At 38.5% G+C, this 20781-nt stretch overlaps 1 protein-coding gene across 12 annotated transcripts in view; it reads right to left on the bottom strand.

The window, feature by feature from the left end:
- Window positions 1–20781, bottom strand: part of LOC103720352 (thylakoid lumen 15.0 kDa protein) — a 56334-nt gene that overhangs the window by 32743 nt on the left and 2810 nt on the right. The window contains exons 2-9 of one of the 12 annotated variants that reach the window (XM_088713379.2): window positions 19960–20063; window positions 17098–17188; window positions 16560–16628; window positions 15733–15842; window positions 13008–13096; window positions 11962–12020; window positions 7756–7923; window positions 5748–7572 (exon numbers count right to left, since the gene is read on the bottom strand). In XM_088713379.2, the coding sequence (XP_088569505.1) occupies window positions 12008–12020; window positions 13008–13096; window positions 15733–15842; window positions 16560–16628; window positions 17098–17188; window positions 19960–20063 (476 nt within the window). In that variant the 3' untranslated portion in view covers window positions 5748–7572; window positions 7756–7923; window positions 11962–12007. Of the gene's footprint in view, window positions 1–1205; window positions 7573–7755; window positions 12021–13002; window positions 13097–15732; window positions 15843–16559; window positions 16629–17097; window positions 17189–19959; window positions 20064–20781 lie in introns of those variants that run through there. The other 11 variants (XM_088713381.2, XM_026809714.4, XM_088713383.2 and 8 more) reach the window with 11 other exon arrangements.

Raw genomic sequence — 20781 nt, 5'->3', positions numbered from 1 at the left:
ATACACTGGTGTGTTGTCACTTATTAAGTATAGAACTCTCACAAGAAGTTTTTGGAATGATACCTCAAGAAACGATACATCTTCATTTGACTTTTTTTCTTCAACCTCTCTAATAATCACTTTACAAGAAAGATCCTAGAAAATACTGGTGCCTTCAAGCAATGAGAATCTTACCATAAACAATCACTCAAGCATGATTGCCTCAAATATGCCCATGTATTCCTTATGTCAATTGAACTTGTCCAATATCAATTTCTCACGAAGAATTCCATGGGGAAACTAATTGTAAACATTCTACAATTGCTCTATCTACAATCACAATCCTGATCTTTATGGTTGGCCATTGACATGGTGCTTTAATAATGCCCCTTGAAAAAGACCATTTCAAACAAGAGGTCAAGAAGAGGAGCCCAGACGAGTCTAACATGATATGGCTTTACATGAGCTTTGCACCAGGATTTGTTGTGGGTCTCTTGGGGCTCATCTATACACTCATGATCAAATAAGCTACAAGGGTTGCTTATTTCCAATTGATCGACAAGATATTTAATTACAACTACATGCAAGTAGCAACGTACTTTACTAAATTGGAGCTCATTTTGATGAATATCCGAGTTTGAGGCCAAAACTTCATGGAGATTGTATTTGGATTGATATATCCACATAAAAGTTTTTAGTTTGGATGTTTTTTCCCTATGTTTGAATGGTGGATCAATATTTGTAGCAACAACTTAAAAGAGAACTGCCCACTTATGGCATATAATCTAAGCACTCAAGAGTATTACAATTATAAAAAATTTGCAATGCTTTTTGGTTAGTTTTGACATCTTATTCTCGTTATTCGCCTTAAGGGATACCCAAGATCATTTTTGCTCTTGAATTGGTTAGATATTCCTTTTACATTTAGATTTGTGTTAACATATTGGCAGGGGAAATCAGAAACGTCCATCTCGAAATACAAGGATTTCTCAACAAAAAAAAAAGAACAAAAAAGAATCACAATTTTGCTCACATATAGCCCACTAAATACTGGGGGTATACCTATGGCTCTTGCCTTTTTCCTTTTTTAATTGCACATGTTTGCATTTTACATTAGCGCCATAAGAAACCCTAGTTACCATGGAAAAGTGATGCAGGACAGAAGTACGGATTGAAATACAGAGAGGAAGAGGGGAAGAAGAAGGGAAAGAGGAAAAGAGGAGGAGGAAGAAGAAGACCAATTGTTCATTCATTAATTCATTAAACCCTAAACATCAGGATGGACCCATATATATAGGGTCACAAAATAACAAATAACCCCTACAAATAAAATAATTCCAAAAAGCTCCTAAAATGACAATATGCAAATAAACCCAAATAACAATATGCAAATAAACCCAATCAACATAAAATAAATCAATCTAAAATAAAATCAGGCTGGCTGAATCGGCTGGAACCCGCTGAGCTGGCTGGATCCTGTGGCGACCGGCTGACCTGGCACTGGTGTCCGCACCAACTCTCCTCGGGTGGAAAGAAGTCGACCTCGACGAAAGCGGCTTGGTAAAGCCCCGGTAGTACTCCAACAAGTTCGGGTCAATCGGCGGTATCTCCTCACGCTGGATCCAAGTGTAGCCGGACCTTGGTCGTCCTCGCCAACGAACCAGAAAATGTTGGATGCCTCCATCACTGGTAAAAACTATTTGCTCGGCTAAAATAGAATCAATATACTCTTTTTGTGCTCGATGGAGGGTAAAAGGAAACGAAGATCGCATGGAATCAATAATAGGATAAACATCAGGCGCAGGAGAGTGTGCAGCAAAAGAGTCATCAGGGATTGCAACCAAATCTTTAATATTAATAGTAAGGCTATGACCGAAATCAAATGGAAAGTCAATGGCATAGGCGTCAGTGCCATCCTTGTGCAACACCCTGAATGGTCCAATACTAAGAGACTGCAATTCCTTAAGATGGATCATTACGTAACCCCAAGTTTGAAATTCTTTAGCACGGAAATCAGCTTGCATCTTATACTGAGCAGTACATGCATGAATGCCCTTATGGATTTCCTGATACAACTTATGAATGTGTTGTGTAAATGCATATGCAGGCTCAGAAATCCTAACATCAATTTTGATGGGTTGTGCGAGGGCATATCCAACTACACTCATGGTAGACTGGTCAGACTCGTTATCTGACTGTGCAAGCGAGCTAGGTGGAGTGTGGGTGCATCCTAGGGTTTCAGGTTTGTCATCACACTCTTCCTCAATGTCCTGAATGTCATCGAGGTTTGGTTCATAGATTTGCTCCTCTAAGTCATCTATGTCACCTCCCTGCTCTTGCTGAGCAATAACGAAAAATTTGTTCGCACATTGGGAGGTAACGTGACCAAAACCTTGGCATTTGTAACACCGAATTTTGGAATGTGGTTTGGGAGGCTCACCAAGCATTCCCTTGCCATTAGTGTCTCGGCCTGTGACATGGGCAATAGGAGGGGGCCTATGAGTAGTGGACCCTACAGAAGGTTTGGACCCTAAGGAATTAAGGCCGGTGGGAGTGCTCCGTGTGTCAGGGCGCCTTACAAATGTGGACTTAGTATTCCATCGGTTTAGGAGATCGTCTTGGTAGTTAAGGGGCAGGTATTTTTCTTTAAGTCTCTCTTTCATCTCTACCCAATCAGTTATTTCATGTTGATGTCTCCTAGCTAATAGTTGTTCAGTGTTTTGCCAAAACAGCTTAGCTCGACCAAGGAGTTTCATTCTAGCGAATCGAACTTTTTTGTTCTCAGACAGATTGTACCACTCAAAGAAGTGGTCCATTTCGTGTAACCAATCGGAGAAGACTTTCGGGTCAAGACGACCGTCAAAAGTGGGGGCTTCCACCCTAATGCCTCTCATTACGTCTTCATCAGGGTCACGAAGAGCTCTGGGTTCTACGTTATGTCGGTAACCTCTATTCATATTAGGAAAGGGACCTGGTCCTCTAAGGCGAGGGTAGGCATAATGGTGACCTGGAACATGCCTATTATCAAAGTTGTTTGCTTGGACTTGGGCATTGGTATTTTGGACTTGAGCATTAGGTTTTTGGACTTGGGCATTAGTGTTTTGGACTTGAGCATTAGTGTCTTGGATAGCTTTTAATAGGGCTTCGATTTTGGAATCCATGCCTAATTGGGACTCAGGATGAGATGCGTCACGACCACTACGTAGATGCATAAAATGAATGTCAAAATGTATGATCCGACCAACTATAAATGTTCCTAAGTAGACCTAATGCATGAAATGAATTCAAAATTGCAAAGTAGATACTTAATATAATCGGAAGCTAACTCAAGCAATTGAAATTGGCTTTGAATTACATAACAAATTCAGATAAGTAGTTGCGGTCAAATAGTACTAGTTTTCAGCGTGTTGCAGGATTGCACAGAGCCTCAAAGAACTTCCAAAGATTAGGTAGCCCTACAATTAATAACAAAGACAGGCCACTACTAGGGTTTTGGGGTTGTTTGGAGTGGATGTGTTGAATTTTAGGAAGCAATATCAATAGAGCACATAAGAGTTAATTAATTCTAAATTTAGACAAACAAATAAAATTTGCAGTAAGGAAGAAACCTGACCTGGGTTGGGGCGACGATCAGATGCAAATAGCGCGAATCGGGTCTGAGCACAGCAACTCGGTGGACTTGATATCAGCAACTTGGGGGCCAGAGCTGATTGAGGCCTGTGCTTGCCGAAGATGTTCCAGCTGAGATGATGCTGGGAAGAAGGTCACGGCGTTGCAGGGTCCGGTGGTGGTGGTCGGAGCAACTGTTGGCAGGGAGGAGCTGATGCAGGACGGTTGGAGCGGTCTGCGGTGATGACTGTCAGAGCCGACAGTGGTGGTGCAGCAGTCGACGGCGGCGACGGCAACGCGGCGGCGCGGCGGTGAGAGCAACCCGGCGGCGCGGCGGTGCGGCAGCAACTTAGCAGCGGCGAGCGGCAGTAAAGAGTTGCAGGGGCAGCGCGCAGTGCAGGGGTGCAGCAGCAGGCGTGGCAGCGGCGGTGGGGAGCGAGCGGGGAGCGCTGACAGCAGTGGAAGGCCTAAGTTGACGGTGGTGGGAGGGCTGAAAACGGTGGTGGTGGTGGACTCGGCCGGGCCGATGAATGCCGGCGGAGTGACACAACTATAGTAGAGGAAAGAGACGGGAGATGTGGTGACGCGGAAGAATTGACGGCGGCAGCGGTGGCGGTGGGCGGAGGTGTTGACGGCGGAGAGGAAACAGTGTGGGGTTGACGGGGGACGGTGGTCGGAAGAGAAGAAGAAAACGAAACCAGGGAATCGGGAAAATAAAAAAGGAAGGAGGAAACCTCCCGCACGTGCGCGACTTACGCGTCACGTGCGTCAACCAGTTTTTTTTTTTTTTTTTTTTTAACTCAAGTCGGGTTGTCGGGTTATCGGGTTAACAGACCCAACCCACTAGGACAGTCCGACCCGCATTTTTTTTTTTTTGAAATGACTCGGGTTAATGGATAATGGGTTAACGGGCTAACGGGTGCAGACCTTACCCGTACTGTAGATCATCTTCAACCTTCAACCGTCCGCTCGCTTCCGCCAGATCTCGCCTGATTTTGCGGCGGTGGTTGCGGGGAGGTGTTGCGCCGGCGGAAGAGGGTGCTGGTGCAGCAGTGATCGGGGCGGCGACGTCCTTCACTTGGATCCGGCCACGGTCGGTGGCAGCAAAATGCTTTCGAGACCTCCGGGAAGCACGGCGGCGACCGAAGGCGAATCGGCGGCGATCAAAGGTAAATCGGCGGCGCGGCGAAACGGTGGCGGTGGATGATGCTTTCACAGTGATAGGAGGCCGGCTTATTTGCCTCTCGGGCTGCCTTGGGGGTTTCCGGCGACCGAGCCTTCCTTCTCTGCGTGAGATCCGACAGAGGAGGACGGCCAAGAAAGGGTGAGAGCGTCGGAGGCAGCGGCGGAGGGAAATGAAGGCGGCGACGGCGTCTTGCGAAGGAGCTCTGTGGATCGACGCCGGGTAGCAGCCGACCGACGGGAGGGTTTCACTTCTTTTTTTCTTCACAGCGGGTGAGGTGATGAATAGGGAAGAGAATAAGGAAGAAATGGAGTGACCCTTCTTCTTCGGGGTGCGTGCCGTGCGACGACCTTCCGTGCGTTCCGGCGTTTGCGGTGCAAATGATCTAGCAAAATACAGGTGAGGAAAAGGCCGAAAAGAAATCGGCGGGGGTCCGTCCATAAACCGGATCCTTCGACTTCAGCAACAGAGGCAACGTCAGCCCTGCTCTAATACCAAAGCTGATGCAGGACAGAAGTACGGATTGAAATACAGAGAGAAAGAGGAGAGGAAGAGGGGAAGAAGAAGGGAAAGAGGAAAAGAGGAGGAGGAAGAAGAAGACTAATTGTTCATTCATTAATTCATTAAACCCTAAACATCAGGATGGACCCATATATATAGGGTCACAAAATAACAAATAACCCCTACAAATAAAATAATTCCAAAAAGCTCCTAAAATGACAATATGCAAATAAACCCAAATAACAATATGCAAATAAACCCAATCAACATAAAATAAATCAATCTAAAATAAAATCAGGCTGGCTGAATCGGCTGGAACCCGCTGAGCTGGCTGGATCCTGTGGCGACCGGCTGACCTGGCACCGGTGTCCGCACCAACTTTACCAAAGCTGATGCAGGACAGAAGTACGGATTGAAATACAGAGAGAAAGAGGAGAGGAAGAGGGGAAGAAGAAGGGAAAGAGGAAAAGAGGAGGAGGAAGAAGAAGACCAATTGTTCATTCATTAATTCATTAAACCCTAAACATCAGGATGGACCCATATATATAGGGTCACAAAATAACAAATAACCCCTACAAATAAAATAATTCCAAAAAGCTCCTAAAATGACAATATGTAAATAAACCCAAATAACAATATGCAAATAAACCCAATCAACATAAAATAAATCAATCTAAAATAAAATCAGGCTGGCTGAATCGGCTGGAACCCGCTGAGCTGGCTGGATCCTGTGGCGACCGGCTGACCTGGCACTGGTGTCCGCACCAAAAAGTACCTTGCTTTTCCATGGAAACTTAAGATCTTTCTAACAAAATTTTGGCTTTCCATTATCAACATTTTTAAGAGTAACAGAGATGGAGATCTCAAGGTATATAACCATTAACAACATTTTTTAGAGTAACAGAGATGGAGATGTCAAGGTACTTCGACCCCACACCATTTGTAGGACCAACTGCTCTAAATATTTGACCACTACATTACATTTGATGCACAAATATTGTATCTATACGTAAAGACAATCATGCTAAGTTATTTCTGAAGCAGTAGCTGTGCTTCATGCATGGTTGAAATTCATCATGCCAGATTAAACTTTTGATCCTCAAAGACAGAATGTAGATCATTCAACTAGCATGCATCATGCCTTGGCCACCTTCAACATAATGAACTTCTCAATTAAATAAGGACTTGATGAGACATTTGCATGAGCATGAGTTTTCCAATTCAAAAGACACTGGCACCAGAGCAATTATGAACTAGACCCAGAGGAAAGCCTAGAAGAGAAGCTCAGCCCATGATGCTAATGCTATGGTACCCATTCCATCAACGCTCAATTTGAGTTCTAAATAGTTTACTTTTTACTCTTGCTTCAACTTGTCCTGGACCCCATTGATTAGTAGCTGATGGGAACAGTATTGTGTCATCATCTTTGAGAACTTAAAAAATTAGTATGCCACCTACAAGCTTAGGAGGCCTCATGCCAAAAAGGAAATTTAATAAGAATATGGTTTCCCTGATGCCATGGCAAGCTCAAACCTTGCACCATGCCTACAGATCATGGACCATCGAGCTAGACGATATGGCATCATATGTGAACTCTACTCTAGGTTGCCAACGAGGGTATCAAAGCCTTGATTCATGCAAGAAATAAGGAGAACACCCTTCGGAAGCTCTCAAGTATCTCAGAATTCTCTGTTTTGTGTTGTAAAAACTTTAAAGGGACAGAACAAGGAACAAAAATTTAACCTAGTCACTGGAGGAATCAATAGAGAGAAGAATATAGTACATGAACAAGAAACACTTTAAGTACATAACAAAGAGAGGTTACTACAAAAAGTTTAACCCCAGCTATGCTATATCAGAAGCTTATGTCTCAGATGTCATGCGCTACCAAAAGACTAAGTTCAAGCGACGATGAAATGGACAACGGGTCTCACTCTAGTGTTTTTTCAATCAATGCATACTTCTCTTAAAGAGGATAGATCACAAAGGATAGAACATTAGAAATGAACAAAGAGATGAGAGGGAACCAGGAAGTCATTCGTTTTCAAATTAAAAATTAAGCTATAAGAGAATTGTTTGGAGAGTCCTTCAGAAGATTGGGTCACACTCTGTACTCATTAACAGACAGACAATGCTCCACCAGAACCAAAACTTAAAGGATGTCTGCACTTTGTTACCATGGCATGACTAGCAGAATGGCAAGTCCATGTCCCTCTAATTTATCCAGAGATCAGTCTCAGCAGGGACTCATCTACTGAAGCATTTGTGCAAGTTCAGTGGATTGAAACCTCCCCTTTTCCCTATCATTCAGAAGATTCAATAGAAAGAACACAAATTACAATGGATGTCTCAGATAATTCAGTAAATTGTCAGGGAACAATATCTTCACAGGAGGGTAGGAGTTTAAGAGCTGCTAAAGACAGTGGCTTGTTTAGTATGTCGTAAAATTCCAATATGAAGAAGTGTAGAAAATTGTGACTAACCGTTGTCCCATCAAAGAATTTAAGCATGTGCTTTCTCTGCGGATTATCTTCCTGTCTAGTATAAATAACTCTTGGTGACTTTGAAAGAAACTGAGGGGTGCTTGGACATGCATGAGCTTAACTTTGAGATGCTCAATACTCGGATGGAAAAGTTGCAAAGGAACCTCCCTGTCACAAAGAGCAAGGGAGTGCCCAATGATGTCAAGAAGGGGAAACCTGTTGTTCATGCGACTGATGCTAGCAAGCAAAAGAAAATTTCTTGTTGGGACTGTGGTGCCTAACCCATCCTCACTTGGTGTTGAAACAAGCAGAAGAGGAGTTAGGCTTGGAGAAAGATGGAGCACTTGTCTTCTCCTGCTACCCTAAAGATCTCCATAAAATCTTGTAATAGCAGGAGAATAATGGGGCTCATGGTGGTGGGATCATTGGAAAAAAGCATCGCAGTTGTATGAAGTATTCACAGCAATCAAACATAACAAACCACCAATAGTGCAATTTTTTAAGGTTGGTATCAGGATATATAGCAATTATGTTATTCTTTTTGCTTTATTTTTTCTTCTGTTTTCTACCACTTTTTCTATCATTTCATTTCTTCATCCTAATGATTTATTTCATTTTCTTTTCCTTATTTTTCCCTTCTCCCTCCACTGACCATTTTGTTCTTTTTCTTTTTCTTTTCATTGTAACTCTTCTTCTTCTTGTCTTTAAACTAAAGTCATGACGATGAACATCTGTTATGAACTTCAAATATGTTTGCTTTTCATGTTTCTCAAACATAATTCCTATAATAAGCAATAACAAAATTCAAATTTAATGCCATCACCAGTTTTCTATGATTGGTTTGTTAACTAACTAGCAAGTAGAGGCTATACTTGAAGTGGGTAAGATCATCTGCTATTGATATACTACTTTTATTTATATTTATTCCACCATCATGATATCTAATTGTGAATTACGAAGTATGCCTTCCAATATTTTAATTTTTTCCAGGATCATAAATTTTTAATTCATTTCTACACTCCTTGGTCGATAGTACATTGTACTCAAAGTACTCTAGTTTCCTCAACAATGTGTTAAAACAAGATGCTTAAAATTAATTCTTTAGATACACATTATATCATTATTTCATAAAATTTTAGTTTCATGATCAATATAATTTTCCTTAAAACATTTGCTTAAGAAAAATAAAAGGACTTCCTGAGTTACAAGTCAGCCTGCCTAGGCTCCTCTCTAGGTTTTTAGAGATTCTCTTCGTCCTGAGTGCCTTGGCAACATTGCATGTCATAGCAACAAATTAAGAGATTTATGTCTAGCGAGATTTAATATTAATCCCCTATTTATATAAATAGAAAGCTCATGGGTGGTGCAGATGGAGAAAGAATGGGACACAAGAAAGCGAACCATGTGCAGTAATGAGAGGTGAATAGGACTACGTAGTATAGTTCATGCATGACACTTGCTAGGGAATATGGCTTTGAGAAGATATTGATGCCTTTCCATAATCAAACACAATGCTCCAAGGCTATGGAATACAGGTCAAAACAAAGCTTGCATCAGCCATTCAAATAAATGTTTAAAACCAACAAAGTTCAAGCAAAGAAGTCAGAATTATGCGAAAATGAGCATCTAAAACTCCATCAGGCATAGGTTAGGCTCTGGAAATGGTAAATCAAGTTCAAGGGAACTCTTTCAGTAAAAAGGATAACTACACCTATTAGTGGCAATTCCATGCTTTAAGCTAGAATGAAACAGCTGACTGACAGACAAAATTGATAGCCTGGTTGGCAGTTACAGATCTAGTGTAGACTAAGACTCATGTTAAGGTGAGAAACTAGTGATCAGATATCATGTGAAGTGTTTGGCACTATAATATTTTATAGTCTTATATTCAGCAATAGTGTGACGCAGTCATACACCAGGTAGTACGAACCCTTGAACTGTTATCATGACAATTGTTTCACAAAGTGTGCCTGCATCTGTGTATGGATATGTACATATATTTAAGATTTTAAACTTTGTAAGACTCACTACTATCTTTTTGATGAAAATGTAAGTCCAAAACAAGTTTTCTCTATTTTCTTCCTTTTCCCTATTGTGCTAATTCTTTCTCTATCATGCTACTTCAAACTGACCTCTCATCCCTCTTTTAATATGGTAGCAAGACATCTAGACAAATACACTAAGTACATGTAAAAAGTGTGCCAACTGCAGCCACTAGGGTCCAATTATATATAATCAATATACAATCGAAACTCTTGAGGATCCATCACCAGTCAGTTGGATGTTCAGTGGTCTCACCTGAAATCAGTGAGAAAAGACACTAGAAAAGTATATTGCAAGCCTCACACTTCCCTAAAACTTAGCAATTCATCCAACTTTCTCTCTTTTAAATCTTTAGAAAATTCGAGAGTTTAAATAAATATTTGATACTTCAAGAAATGAGGACTCTCAAGTTCTACTTCACAAATACAACAGAATCTAAGATCATAACCATCAATTTCATGTGAAAAGAGGAGAAGTGAGGACTCTGAAATAAAAGAGAGATTAATAGGGGGAAAAATGCTTACTGCCACCTTTTAACTTGACAAGAAAAATTAGGAATTTGAAGAGAGAGTGACGTTAGGATAGAAGATGAACTTGGACTAAAAGCTCAAAGAAGAAAGGTATGTCGATGCAACCGATTGTGGCGAGGCAAAAACCCCACGACACAATACAAGGAGGTCGTAACCTAAGCGGCAACAGTGACTTGTAAACCAATAGGCTCTCAACAAGGGCGGACGATAGTTAGAGGAGGAGTAGGGGCTGATACAGCTCCAAGGATAAAAGCACCACCTTGGCCAGCCACTCCAAAGATACAGCTCTCACACACTCACTCGCAAGCTCTAGAAATCTACCAAAAGGAAGGAAAGAGAGAGAATAGAGAGAAGGCAATAACAATTTCCGCAAGATAATTCTTACTAATAATAACTCAAATATGATTACAAAAGAAGCTCCAAGAGGACTCTTTTCTTCTCCTTTCTAATGGTGGATTCCAAATTCTATTCTAACTTGAAGAACCCTAACTACTAGCTTTCCTAATATCTTCAAAAATTTACAAAAATCAAAATTCTGTAGAATTAACTAACATCAAAAACTAACAAGTGTCCTGAGACCCGTGGGCACATGAACCATGACCCATGTGGCCGGCACGTGCGTCCTGCACAGTCCCATGGCCCGTGTGCATTCTAGTCTCACATCCAGGTTGGCTCAAACTCACTCACCTAGCAAGTGAGCCTTAGATGCTCCGACATCAGAGAGAATCTCAAAAAGCAAGAAATTAATTAAAAATAGTGATGCATGTGAATTTCTTGAGGCCTACAATCTTCTTGGACCCCACAAGCATTGCACATGCCAAATCCAGGACTAAATGCCAAGTTAGTTCATGATGACTTTCAAGTGTGTGGCCATGGATCTAATGTCATAGTTGCAGTGAATGAGGCAGATACATTGAACAGGTTGTTATTATAGTGGCGAGTGATATTCTTGTTGGGTAAACAAAAGGAAGCCATACAATTTTTAAGTTCTAATATGGAGGAAAGGTATAAATGTCATCCCAGGTAATTCAATTCTAAAGTTGCCAATGGAAGAATCCAAAGACAGGTCCATTGGATATGTAAGGGCTAGTTACATAAAAGTACAAGATATAGTAAAATTTTACATACACAAGACTCATAGATAGTAGAGGATTAGATAATTGATCATAAGCCTGTATTAGTACAACCTAGTGATTTAGCAAGATCTATTGTAGCTGCCAGGTATAAATTTCTGATGGTTGTTCTGTATATATATCAAGAATTTCACAATTGGTTCTGCTACACGTAAATGGCTGACAGAATACATACAATAGTATGTGCCATACTCACACAGGGTATGATCAGCATAATTGTGGTAGGCTAGCATGCCCTGTCACACAGCCATTTGACTGCAAATTTATTTTTTTTCTTTTTTGCAATTTGTATTGTTTCATTGATTTTTCTAGATAGGTGGAGAATAGTTGATGCACTAATGTTATTTAATGTAGACATTTGGGTTCACTCAACTGTGTGTATGTTTGAATGAGTCTAAACATTTATAAAAGACAAATATTAATGGAATTGCAAGTCAAGCACTATTAGAAAAGACATTTTCATTGGGACTTAATGCACACCAGTTGCACTTTGTCCTCACCTCACTGCCACATCGGGTCTGTAGATGTCCTCGTCAGTTATCAGGTTCACATCAGGTACCTAGTAGAGGCAGTTCCAATATTGTTAGAGCAACATGTAAGGCCTTTTCGGTGGCCGCATTATTCATTGGATAAAGCCCAATTAGAATTTAAAGTAAGAAGGGTAGAAAATGTATGGGCAAGAGAAATTACTGGGATCAAAACCATCCAAAGACCAGATCCCTGAAAATCACGATATGGTAATTTTCCTTATGCAGACAAATAAAAGTTGTTCATCATGGTTCAATACTCCCTCCTCATTGCATAACTTCTCAAAATCCTAACTTTTAGACCATGTATAGATTTAAACACATCTTATTGCCAGATAAGATGCCTTGATGTTCAGCAAGGGTTGTAGTTGCGGTACCATCCATGCATATGTATATACATGCATACATATATTGAAAATATTTTTTAGGTGATTATTTTCATGAATATTAATTTTAAAAACTATATAGCTTGAATTGAAAAAATTAGCCCTTACTCGAGAATGTATCTCTAATCCATGCTCTAGGACACAAATCCAGAGTTCCTACGACAAGAAATCAATCTAACAACTTGTCTTTGCTCATGAATTTAGAAACATATGATTTTGCCATGCAATCTAAAATGAACCATCAATAATAAGTGGAGGGGACCATTACGTAGCTAGAAATGATCCAGTGGCCACTACACAGATGAAAATTCCACCTGCCTGTCAACCTCCCTGCACACAAACAGGGGTTACTGGATGCTGGATCCTAGTCAGTTCAGATTGTACCAGCCAGTACAGGTCAATATGCATTTTGGTATACATTACTTTTTTTTTCACATGCTACAATTTTGAAGCAGTTGGTAGAGACAGCAAGCCAAATTTGAAAAAACAAGGAAATATTTTAATGGCAAGTTCTTGCACCAACTAGGTGTTTCTATTGCTTCATATACCCAACATCACATAGTAATATTTCATACTTTGAATTCCACCTTTGACTTCATGGGCAAAAATTTCACAGACAGAAGAGTACCTTACTTTACATCAGAGCAGTTATTTGGTCCCACAGGTTCTCTCAGGCAATTTGAAATTGCAATTACAGCAGCTTCAACTGATGCATCCTCCCCCTGTTCAACCAGAATTAAGAAAATACAACTTACACAAGATTAGAAGATTATCAGAGTAAATAAAAAATAGATAAACAATAAGGATAATTGTTCTAGAGAGAGGATCATGTAACCCAACTATGATGACTGTATTCAACTCTTTTAAATTATTTTTAGCTTCCAACATGGATACACATGTTACAACTAATTCAACTATCCTTTATGCACATCATTTTTAGTTAACACAAAAGATTATTGAATGTGTAGGGAAGTGGGTGCTCGGCATAGTAGGAAAGAAACCCACGATTGTCACTGGTATCAAATTCTCTGAACCTGATCGGTGTCAATATCTACTCTAGACCTCAAAAGCCGATTCCAGATGCTGCACCATCCCCAAAATCCACTTTTATCTCCAAAAGTGCAAGTTCAGGGACTCACTAAGCCAGGTTATTGCAGTATTTGTGTTACCATATGACTATTATACTGGCATCATGAACGCGGAAAAAAAAAGAGAGAGAGAGGAAGAGGAGGAAGAAGAAAAAGAAGAAGAATAAGCCACTGGAATGAAATTTTAGACATTGGGTTTCACAAAATCTGGCCATTGAAATTAAGGATTAAAGTGTCATTCATCATATCTGTGCAGGTTAAATGCTGGCATAACACATTTATCATATCATATCTTGCCAACACTTGGTGCTACCAAAGAAAAATATGCAAGTCTGTAACACATATTCACAACCAGAATGCTTCTTAGCAAAGGCCATATCCATCTCTTTATATTGGACAAACAAATGTTTTTAACAAAAATAAATTTCTAATTAACAGATATACAATATGTGCTATTCACATATTCAATTAATTTCTTATACAAATCAACATTACCCAGTTATCTAACAATTACTAGCACAAATCCAAATTCATGATGAAATACTCGGGACTAAGTAATGATCCTTGCAATCAAACATATTTGCACCATTATGTGGATATTGCTAAAACTATGAGAAGCTCATATACTTGCACTGGGAAGCTTATATATTATTATATATCATTACATTTATCAATTGTTTTGATCTAAAATAATGATTTTTTATCATTTTAATGTGTGATTTGATCTATAAATGGCCTTCAGTTCATCATAAAAGAAAGAAAAATCACTAGTAAGAGTTATCAAACAACATTCGACTCAACTCAATTAAGCCTTAACCAAACTAGTTGGGGCCCCATCTATTTAGGCTCACACTTTCTAAAAGATTTAATGTTATCAAGTCCTTCCTTACTACTTCATCTAATGGCATTTTCGGTCTATCTCTATCCCTCTTTTCTTCTACATTTATCAAATCACTTCTTAGTATTGGTGTCTTTCTTAGCCTACATTGCACATGTCCAAACCATCTAAGTAGTCATTCCTTCTTTCAATTTGTCCTCAATTGGTGTGACCTCTACATTTTTATGAATGACTTAATTTCTTATTCTATCTCTTATTGTATTACTACACATCCATCTAAAAATTCTCATTTCAACCACACTTATCTTGTGCGCTTGTTGTTTTCTAACTACCCAACATTATGTATTTAAAGATAGTTGGTCATATGATTATCCTATAAAATTTTCTCTTCATCTTGGCAAGTATCTTATGATCATATAATATCCCAGTGGCACTTCTCTATTTTAGCCATGCTGCTTTAATTCTATAGACAACATCCTCTTCAATCTCCCCTTCCATATGAATAATAGATTCTAAATATTGAAAATAACTACTCCTAAGGCCTGTTTGGGAAATCCAACAGGATTGGGCTGGATTTCCTATAGAAATCGGACTTGTTAGCTTGCCCAGCCCTCTTTTTTTAAAAAAAGCTCGCTACAGTCTTGATCTAAATCCCATCTATGGCCTGTTGGACTACAAGAATAAAAAAATAAAAAAAGACCTGTAAAGATCTTTTTTTCCTCTCACAAGATTTGGGCTGGAGAGGGATTGGGTTGCTATGGACCATAGTTAAATAGACCGTCCAGTCCATGATCCTATAGGAAATCCAGCCTAATCCTTTTGGATTTCCTAAACAGACCCTTAGGAACTTCATGATTCTCAGTTTTCACTCCACCTTTATCTCTGTTTATAATTTTTACTAAAACTATATTTCATGTATTTCTTCTTAGTCCTACAAGGTATTTAAGATGCTTGAGTACATGTTCATAATAGGAAAGTAGGGCATAAGCCCATAGCCACTAACAGCTCATGTTGCTGTGTATCAGAGCAGTAAAATTGAGACACATTGATATGCATTAATACAAGTTGGAATATCCAATACAAAGGCATGTGTCCCTGTATCATGCTGATAACTTGCAAGTATGGTATTTATCCAAGATGCAGTAAGGTATGGTTGAGCACTTCAATCCTTGATGGAAATATAGGAGTATCAAGAAGAATGTGCTAATAAATGTCTGAAACTAGTAAAAAAGCCAATGCAGGAACCCATACACAATGAAGGTTACCCCCAAATAAGCAATAATTCTTCCTAGCCAATCAATTGAAGAAGATAAAAGCTGTTCAATATATTTTTGCAAGAATTCGTGATGCTGAGTGAGACATTGTAACTTAAATTGTCTCATGCATTGGTATAACAAGCCTACTCAATTATGAGTTATTATCGAAAAAATACCTTTTCTTTCCAGTAAAACATGTTCCCATACTTCCCTGATAAGCGACTCCAGAAACTTCGAGGTATGTCCAAATCAACCGATGCACCAACATTGAAATTCAAGATATTGCCTGACATATACACCAAGATACACACATTTGGAGGCAATATTTGAAAAATCAAAGTTTGTAAAATTAGAAAAAGCATACGCAAAGTGAATATAGTTTGATTTACCTGCAATCTCTTGGAGTCAAATTGGATGTTATTGAAGATTCTACTTTCAAACATTTCACTACCAAGTACTAATTACAAAAGATGGTAAGAGATATCTTAGAATCTTCTGATGCTAAGATCAAATAGAGCCATAACTTGCAGAGTAAACTCCACACTTCTATATATTTAAGAAGAAAAAAAGAGGATACAACCAAATCAAATTATGTATTTAAATCTCATGTACTCTTGGGATGAATTTATTGCATATGGTCTACAAGGTTTAACTAGTCATGGGAATCTATCAACAATAAATATGAGTCATTTATTTGATTATAGTTCTTTTGTTGATCATCTTATGTCAATCCAGAATAAATGAGTCATAAAGTTTAAATTTCCAATAATTAATAAGATGTCATCTCCCAAACAACTATATGATTGTCATTCATGACAATCAAACAGATATGATATGTTTAGGAGAACTTGATGCACTTATAACTTTTAATACTTAAAAATAAGATAGAAATAATAAGCTTATTTGTGGTAACTTTTTTATGTACAAGGTTTTTGACAAAACTACACTTTCTGATCTTTGACTTCATGACAAAAGTTTCAAGCTGAATGTTTCTAGATCTTACCAAAGGTTGGATCAGCAACAAAAACAATAGTTCTATCATCAACTTGCCAGAAGTCTTTAATAGCCAATCCTGCAAAATAAATAGTCAAATATGAACAAATAGATAAATAAATAAGTCATGAATCAAACAAGGGGGAATCTGCAGTACAGGAAAAAAGAAAAGCAAAAGCAGGAGTCTGCTTGGTCATCTCTCTGTGGAGGTTCATAAAAGATTGTATTGAAACTGTCTACTGGAGAAAGAAATTTTCCAAACATTGGCGATGTCATAAAGAACATTTGGAAAAGAAAAGCGCTAATGCAAATTGACCAAGTATCCTAAAGATGTGCTTTTGTTTGAGGACCCTGGACTTAACTATTTATAAGTAGTGCATCAGTTTAAATTTCAAAGAACTATATCCTGCAGTTTTTAGACTAACTACTGGTAAGGTGTCAAGATCAGCCACGTTGATTGCCTGTGTTAGAAAATGGAAGGCAGTATACTAGAATCCTGTCACAATGCATTCAACATATAACAAACTTAATGATTGTTTATAGTTTACCTGGAGTGTCAGGATAATTCTGTGCGAGAATTCTTAGTTTAAATCCTGTATCCTTCTCAAGATCTTCTATCTCTTGCAAGAGCCGTTTCTCCTAGGAATATTCTAAGACATATCAGAATTTTGTTATTATTAACAACACCAGAAAAATATGAATCTGTCACAAGATTAAAAATGTGCCATATCATCACCTAGAAATATATTTAGAATTTTAGATTGTAATAATTTCTGCAGGTAGACTCCAATAGATGTATTTAATTTTAGAAATGATAAAGAAGAACATGCTATAAACTTTCACATCATACAGCTTAACCCCTTCAGTGCAAATTCAACCACCCAACAATAAATGTGTTGTATTATATCAACTATACACATTATACAGTTCCTTTTTTCCAACCTTTCAGCCTTTAGTAGAGCCTTAATCCTCCTATTAAGTAAATAAAAGAGAACCTACAGCCTAAAGTAGGCACAGGAGAGGATGGAGGAGAAGAACAGTAAGAAAGATGAGGATAGAATAGAAGAATCAAGGATAATTTTGAGCATCCCAAGAGAAGGAAGTATCTTCTCTGAACTATTATTGGAACACCCCTTCAGCCAATCAGCTAAGAAAAGACTGGCATTAGCGATGGCCTGAAGAGAGCTAGTATAAAGAAGATTTGTTCATATCAAATAAAATAGACCAGAACATAAAGGCAATTAGAGCATTCCAATGTGAACTGCATGTCATGAACTCTGCAAAATCCTCCATGCCCCCAAACAAGCCAATCAAAGCATGTACGCCATCCAGCCTACTGTTCCAGGGATAAGGCCGCAAGGATCACTGAAAAGAACATGATGGAGGAACATGGTGACCAGGCAGACACCAGACAAAGCAAAAGAGAGGCCAAGGTTGCAATGAGAGCATAGAAAGGAAAAGTAGCTGGCCTCCATCCACAATAATTGATTGCGAGCCAAAATGATCAAAGATTTCCCCCTAGAAACTCAGAGAGAAAGAAAAGGGGAAACCAACTTGGATGATCTTACCAATTTTTGGGTCCGGCTCGCAACTTATATGTAAAAGATCATCATCATGCACTATTTCCTTTTGTATTTTCTAAATCTATTATTTTTCCCAAAATTTTCTATTTTTCTTACTTCTATGAGGTCCGATTTTGGCCTTAGACTAAAACAAGAGTGGATGAAAATTCTTGAACCTTGTCCATACTTAGACCTGAATCCATAACTTGTTCATATTTGAATCTAGTGAAACTTGACCAATCAATCCAAAATAAAATGTTCAATAAGTAGGTGAGACCCATAAGTTATGAAATCATCATAGACTTAAACCAAAACAAAATTGAACAAATTAAAAATTTGGCTTTGAACACAAAATGTTAATCATGAAAGATTCTATTGCTGCATGTTTTGCTACAGTGGTAGTCAGAATATGAATACAAGCAGTACCCATGAAAGCTAACAACTGTTGGACCTAGAAGTCTCAAAACTTTTAAACAAACTTTGTCATCAATCTCTGACAAACTCATGTTATTGGTGCTAATAATACAATCAGCTGATCACCTTCTTTAACATGGGCTAAATTTCATCATTGGATGTGTTTCCGATTTTGACATAGGATGAAGGGTTCATGCACCAAACCTATTAAAACTGGATGAAGATTATTGCTGATGGTTAAACTCTGGTCAGTCCTGTCTTCTTTTCATATAATCAAAGAAGAAAGCACATGATATCAGACTCACTGTTTTATTTAGTTACAGACTGTACTCCAACAACTCCAAGTCCCAAAAAAAAAAGAACCAGGAATTACGTACCATCTGCTAAAGTGCCTATATTTAAGCAAACATTTATTTGATTGACTTACTAAGCCAAGTCAAAGAAGAAAAATAGAGAAAAGAACACATTAGCAAACCAATATCTTGGCTTTTCAAACCTACCATGATTGACAGCTTGAAATGTGTCAGCACACCTACCAACTTTATGAACCAATATGTTAGCATAACTACCAACTTTATGAATATGGCAAGGTTTGAAATGTTGAGAACGAGAGCATACTGAACCCAGAGGTGGGTAGAGTGTGCATTGTGCCGATGATTGTGCCGACAAACAGTATAGATGGGTATGCATAGATATGGCTAGAATGGCTTGGTATGGCCTTCTTTAGAATAAAAACTTTGCATGTGCACAATTTTTGAGTATAGCTGTATAGGTTTTGGGTTTCAACTCACAATCCCCAAAATCATTGATTTTGAGCCTAGATTCATGCTCTACGTCATGAATTCAATGATCAGTGATCATTCAATCCATATTTGACAAAATTACTCCAACGGTTTTTTTTTTCAATTAAACACAATTTCACTTAGATTTTTGAAGAATAAGAGAAGGGAGGAGGGAGAATACCTAGCTAGAATGAAATTTAGAGTCTTGAAACTCAAAATCCAAGCTTCAATCCTGCAAGCAAATCTCACTCTTCCCTTCTCCCTCATTTCGTTCCCAAATTCAAATGGTGGTAAATGATTGCAAAAAGGTTTGTTTTAGTCATCCCAAGCTGTATCACTCGGTTTAGAGCTGATATGCATTCAATTTAGGGTGAATTGACCACGATCCATGCCAAACTACTCAATCCAGGTTCAGTTCGAGCAGTTCCAGTGTGGTTTAGGCGATATTTGCCCGTACCAATGCCCCCTTGCATCAGAGCCAGTATGGTACTTGTCGATGAGCATGCACTGGATTTATTAGTATTTTAAAATTTGAACCTTGCTTCTCAGCTGTTCAAGTTCACTGCTTCCCAATACATATATCACTACAAATTGCAAACATCAATGCTAAAAGAAGGTAAAAACTAACTTTGCAACAAGGAATTACTCACACCTGGCCTGCAGAGAGAAACCCAGCAACATCAATGACAGGACTAAATTCTTTAGGAAGCAATTCTGGCTTGTTGACCCCAACTTTGGCATCAGCTGCACTAAGTCCTAGACAACCCAATCTTATATCAGAGATAAAACTAAAATGGGCCATGAATTTGCATCATGCATTAAAGAATTATAAGGTGATCACAACAAACAACCTGCTGCCAATGCTTTGCAACAAACTTGAGTAGTTGGAGAAAAGAAGAAAAATATGAAATATAAAATGCAGGGGAAAAATTATCCAAGATTAGATGAATTTGATCAATTTATCATTTTTATGGAGCTTAATGATATAAATTTCATATTTTTTGTACACTAATCAAAATATTGAAATTTATAGAAATATAGATTATAGAGAATCACAAGCTACAAAATTCTATCACAAATTGTTTAATTGTGTAACAGATTAAATTAAGCAAATGACAATTGAAAGCACAAAAATAGCAACATGCAAAATCATATTTAAAACATGGTCTTAAATCGTGTGGAATGGGGGTGTCCCAGTTTCTCCATGGATTTGAATGCCCTGCTGTCATGTCCCATCCCAGCAGCAATCTCGATCATGCATCCCGATAAATACCCTCCGTCTCTCTCCCCTTCTTCTCTCCTTTCTTTTTTTTTATTTCTTTCTTTCTTTCTTTTTTCTTCTTTCTTTCCTTCATTCTTTTCTTTATTTTTCTTCCACCTTCCTTTCTTTCTTTCTTTTTCTCTTATCCCTTCCTTTATTTCTTTTTTCCCTTTTCTTCTTCTTTTTCTTTACTTTCTTCCTTCTTTCCTTTCT

Source organism: Phoenix dactylifera, chromosome 17 (genome assembly GCF_051530095.1).
Source record: "Phoenix dactylifera cultivar Ajwa chromosome 17, Ajwa_hap1_PhDact_Kaust_v1.1, whole genome shotgun sequence".
In the NCBI taxonomy this organism is placed as follows: domain Eukaryota; kingdom Viridiplantae; phylum Streptophyta; class Magnoliopsida; order Arecales; family Arecaceae; genus Phoenix; species Phoenix dactylifera.
Note: the sequence above shows the minus strand (reverse complement) of the source record. Positions and strands in the feature narration are given on the sequence as shown.